Source organism: Puccinia triticina, chromosome 16A (genome assembly GCF_026914185.1).
Source record: "Puccinia triticina chromosome 16A, complete sequence".
Taxonomy (NCBI): Eukaryota; Fungi; Basidiomycota; class Pucciniomycetes; order Pucciniales; family Pucciniaceae; genus Puccinia; species Puccinia triticina.
Genome location: NC_070573.1, coordinates 2,035,200 through 2,040,569, shown reverse-complemented (window position 1 = coordinate 2,040,569; position 5,370 = coordinate 2,035,200). Strand labels below are relative to the sequence as shown.

The window sequence follows — 5,370 nt, the reverse complement described above, 5'->3', positions numbered from 1 at the left end:
TGACATCGACAGAATAACATGGCATCTGTTGCGATCATCGCCCTGGCGATATCCGGGCAGACCATGACATCGCAGCGGCACTTTCTCAAACATCGGCCAACTAACATTGGGTCTGAATTTTTCCGCCCGGGATTGTATTTTATTTATCATTCATATCCGTTTTTAATGGTTTTATTACAGTCTACTTATTTCGCAGTACAAAGGGAAGTTGGATAATATGACTTGTAGCTGGGAGATGCAGTAAAAACAAAACCTAATAACGATTTCTGGAGAGAGCCCGAGATCTTGATCAATGCTTGATACACCTTTGGGAAACGATAGCCCAAACAACGCATGAGATACATCAAAAACACAAGGAAAATTTTATTTGGTGGATTCATTGTACGCAATCAGTTCCTGTATCTCTTCTTCAGTTGGAAGTAGATCGACATCATCCGGCAGGGATTCAAATTGCGTTTGTCCGGAACCAAATAGCGCATGGTCCTTTTCTAAGATACATTGCCCCCATCTGAAAGCACGCCAGTGTCAGTTGAGATCAAAACAACGTACAACACACACTACACTTACGCGACTCGATAATTTGGTGTTTTTTTTTGCAAGGAGATCAAGAAATTATCCACTGGAGTCCAGGGGGTTTTTTTCTTCTTGGTCCCTGCCGTCTCCATGTAGTATTTGGCAAATGCCAACCGAATATATGCAAAGCGAGCCCGGGCGGTCGCATCTGTTTCCGCAACTATTTTTTCATAGTTGAGTGATCGGCCTTTTGGAGAGAACGCCTTATGAATCTGGCGATGCAAATGCCGAAAATCACAGCCAGTCAGAAGATCTCAACTGTAACCCACTAAAAAGAGTAGAGAAGAATAATGCACCTGAAAGACAAGCCCGTGGATACTTGGTACAGGCCCCACAACTAGACTCGAGCTGGTTTCAATGATGTTAAACACAAGCTGAAAATGAAGGAAGGATAAAGAGGGCAAAAAAGAAGTTGATAAGCTATTAGAGGAAGATTCGACCAGGATTTTCAATCCTTGGTTAAAACTTGAAGGTTCTTGCCTTATTTTTATCTAAGAATTCTTTAATTTCAAGCTTTACTGACTCTTTTTTCTTTCTTAATAGGGTTTGATGGTTGTCAAGATACTCCGGTGGAAATCCTTCATGTTGTATTGCTTGGTGTTGTCAAGTACATGGTGCGGGACTATATCAACAACTTCGATAAGAAGAGGCGTGAAGAATTGTCTGGTCGTGTTCAATCGTTTAATACCGACTCGTTGAATCTTCCTCCAGCAAGTCCGAAAACGCTGATTAACTACGTGGGGAGCTTGTCTGGCAAGGATTTCAAGTTTTTCATCCAAGCCGCACCTTTTGTATTTTTCGAATTCATGGATCCGGCTCAAAGGGAACTCTGGCTTTCACTTTCCATCCTCTGCTCCTTAATTTTCCAAACTAACATCAGCCAAATGGACGAATACCAAGTAGAACTCAAGAAACATGTTGATATCTTCTTGCGCAATCTAATCAAAAGCAACGCGCAGTGGATCAACAAGCCAAAGTTTCACATGCTTCTCCACCTTCCTGAATCCATTCTTCGCTTTGGCCCCGCCAGTCTGTTCTCTACCGAAAAATTTGAATCCTTCAATTCAGTTCTCAGGAAGTCTTCGATTCACTCCAACAAACAAGGTCCAGGCAAAGATATTGCCACTAGCTTCAGCAATTATGAAGCACTCCGGTTTATATTGTGTGGCGGTGTGTTCTACGACACCAAAACTGGATCTATATCACATTCCTCACCAGAGCTGCTGAGCATCTTTTCCGATAATGCATCAATCAAGCAGTCAATGGGGTATAATGATTTCATAATCAATTCATTGATATCATATCCCTACAAAAAGAATGTATCGTTGCCTGAATCCAAAGAAGTTGAAGTTCCCGAGAGTCTACAAACAGGACATGAAGGGCAGAAAATTGAGCAAGTCTGCAAGATTCAACTTAACCCGCACGAAGTGCTTCAAAAAGGCTCTTTTGTTTTGGTATTTATGATTTCAAGTTAGTAGCTTCGTTTGATTAAATCACTAAAACTCTGTTGCCTTGACTACAACAGGCAGGACGGAATCATGATGCACAAATTGTTGGACAGATTAAATCAATATGGCGTGTAGGCCCGGATTTCTTCTGCCACCTTAACATATTACGAAGTTCAACAGTCAATCTGTTTTATGGAATGCGGGAATTCCTTCGATCAAACGTGAATTGCTTAGTTAGAACAAAGGTATTTAATATGTTGATCTGAATCTTTTTCGTGATATATTTATCTTATCCTTCCTTTACATCTCTAGATGATTCAAACCACCTTGAACTTCCAGCACAATTGCAACAGTGCGGGATGTACAGTGAAGAAAACAAAGTCGGTATGTGTTGAGAGGCAAGAAACTTCAGTGAAAGATCCGGAGGTTCATCACGAAGATCTACAGGCCTACATTCTTAATTCTTCCTCTTTACACTCTCCTGAGACCCACAGAAGGCTCGCGGCGTTACCGACTCAGCCAGTTAGCCCTGGCGAATGGGTTGAGGCTATGAATGAGGGCCTTTGGAAATGGCAGGGCACGACTGGTACTGAGTATTCTATCAATTCTCCTCATCCCTCGCATGCTTCTGAAACCTCGGAAGGTTCAGTCAGAAGTTCCACTGTCTATCGATCGGTTTTGATCTAAGTTCTAAACTAGAATATACATACTTCTAAGTTCTAAACGAGATAGCTCTAATTTCTAAAGTAATTCTGACGATATTACCAAAATTATCTACAAAAATGCAAAGAGAGAAAAAACTTGAGATCCCAAGGAGACGAGGTGGAACGCTTCTTCCCGTTGGGTCGATACAACACATATGAATTAGCGCAATGAGAGCAGTGGAATTCGCCCGAGGCTTATCAGCCTCTGGAGTGTGGAAGGGAATTGTTTCCTACAGTGCCCGATGCAGTATCACTATCAACCCAATGGGACGGGATGACTGCATTTGCTTCAAAGTTCACCTCCTTGGGCTGGCCCATCAATGTGGCGATGCACCAGGGATGCAGGGCCCCAAGCAATTCCAGTGATCAGGGCTGAGCGACTTGATGTAAAGTGCGACGGCGGTCTGATATTGCTCTGACACTACCAGGATGTCACAATAGCGCAACATCCTAGTGATGTTGGTGCTGAAGACATCACGGCGACGATCCAGTTGAACCGACATCAACCCGGGCATCAAGCCGATGCCGACCTTCTCCTAACATCGCCCTGATGTCACAGGGTGTCGCACTGACATCTTGGCGACACCGATGTCAGGGCGATGTTAAGAATTCGTCCGATCGCACCGGTGGTGTAGGAGTACAAATTACATTTGCATAACCTGGTCTGTATGCATGTTTACGCGTATGCAAAATAGTATTCTGTGCGATCCATGTAAAATTTCTGGGCACCACGAATAAACCCGTTGGGTTTAATCAATGACAAAGTACGCCATTTCCACTAAATCTTCAGTCTATCGTGGCTCTGGTCGCTGGCAAGGCACAGCTGCGGTCTGCCCTTCCAGAGCCCGCAAACATATCTCTCCATAGACCATGTCGAACATCAACTAATACGCTTTGTCCATTTCATATCCAGCTCCCAGTAACCCTTTACACTACTGAAACCCAGGGATCAGATTCTGTGCTCCTGGAAAATAACCCACACAAGCTAAGTTCTCTCGCCTTAAATTATTCCTTTGGTTGCTCTGGTTGCTGCCGATCCAGAGCCACCGACTTATCTGATCGCCTCACTGTGTAGATAACACCGGCCTGAGCCTAGAGTAACGGATACCGCTACTGCCACTCGTTCCGCACTCAACAGCCTTCGGAATGTCGATCCGATGACTACAACAGTAAGGTGGGTGTTTCAAGCCTGGCCTGAACCCCCATCCATCTATCATTTTAATTGACTGCTGTATCATAATATTCCCCTCATGCCAGACGTCGGACCACGCCCACTCGAACCAGCCACTACTATCATGTGGTAAACACCGATGTCGCATTCACAACCGGCGTTGAACCTACAGACGGCCTTGGTGAGCTAAGCTCCGCTGATATTGAGCGAGAGGCTACGAGTGGTGGGAGGTTTGATCCAGGTCAAGTTCCCTTTGAACGGCCATCTTTTATCCTCTTCGATGACCGGCTGACCGGTCATGGAGAGGTTTTATCCCCTCTCAGCCGCTCATAGGGAGGTTCTATCCTCTTCGATGACCGCTGGCCGGTAATTGAGAAGTTTTATCCCCTCGATGACCGGCTGACCGGTCATCAAGAGTTTTTATTGAATATGGGACGTGCTCTATTATGTGGATGTGTGGCGGGAGATTGCGGAACAACTGAGAGTCTGCGGGAGGTCCTCTGCCAATTGCTTGGTTTTTAATACTGCCCCGGTGCCCTGCTGGCCAGGGGTAGTGATCCATTACATCAAAATGATATCTGAGCAGTAGTGAACTCATGCCCCCGCTCGTGAAGTGAACATTCCACTCCACACAGTCCTGCATTGTGTAAAGAACGGGTCACTGAGCGTGTTTTTGGGTCACAGGTTTTGTAGATTTAAATCTTGTATGGATTTTAAGACAGAAATAATTTTATGTGAGAGAAAACAAGATAAATCACATGAGGGGACATAGAAGAGGAGTTGTACAATATTTATAGGAAAAGATGAATTTGAGTAAAATCTAGTATGATCTGTACAGTTTTTGTTTTTGACTTGCAACTCCATAGACTTTACTACCGTAACAATTTGTATATAACCTATTTCAGTTTTGTATATATGTGTATAAGAGAAGATCTTCTGTTGTGAAAAAAGGAAATACCACAATGAACATGAAGATAGAAATTATAAAGATAGAGAGGATGTGTGATGAACAAATAGAGTAGTGATACACATAAAGAAATTTGATTTTTCTTGAGGTTGTTCCGCTCGTTGTTGACACATTGGGCTAAAATAAGTGCCCGTTGAGGAATTGTTGGTTTGGCCCTACGTGACACACACAAAATAGGCTCCTTGATCTCTCAAAGCACAAAATTAAGATTCAAGATTAAAGCATTTACCCGCCCAAGAAGATGCATCACAAATGCGTGATCCACAGGCTCTCAAGCAGTAGATCTCAATTCACTGAGGTTCTGCATTAGGCTATAGCAAAAGCCCCTTGAATGATTTTGATGATGGTGCTACATAACACACACAATCAAAACCTGTTGATGACTCAATGCACTAATTTGAATACCAACACCTTACAGCATTTACCAGGCTGAAAAACTGCATTAACAGAGAGGTGAAGAACAAGCTCTGTAGAGAACACACCACAATCACAACATGATTGCTATAA

At 43.5% G+C, this 5,370-nt stretch overlaps 1 protein-coding gene across 1 annotated transcript; it reads right to left on the bottom strand.

Annotated features, from left to right (window-relative positions):
* Positions 1 to 363: 363 nt before the first annotated feature.
* PtA15_16A223 (uncharacterized protein) lies at positions 364 to 665 on the bottom strand (the record flags this gene model as incomplete). Its single annotated transcript, XM_053163893.1, has 2 exons — positions 364 to 508; positions 568 to 665. The coding sequence occupies 2 exons, from the start codon at positions 663 to 665 to the stop codon at positions 364 to 366; spliced, it is 243 nt and encodes an 80-aa protein (XP_053027872.1).
* Between the last annotated feature and the right edge of the window lie 4,705 nt (positions 666 to 5,370).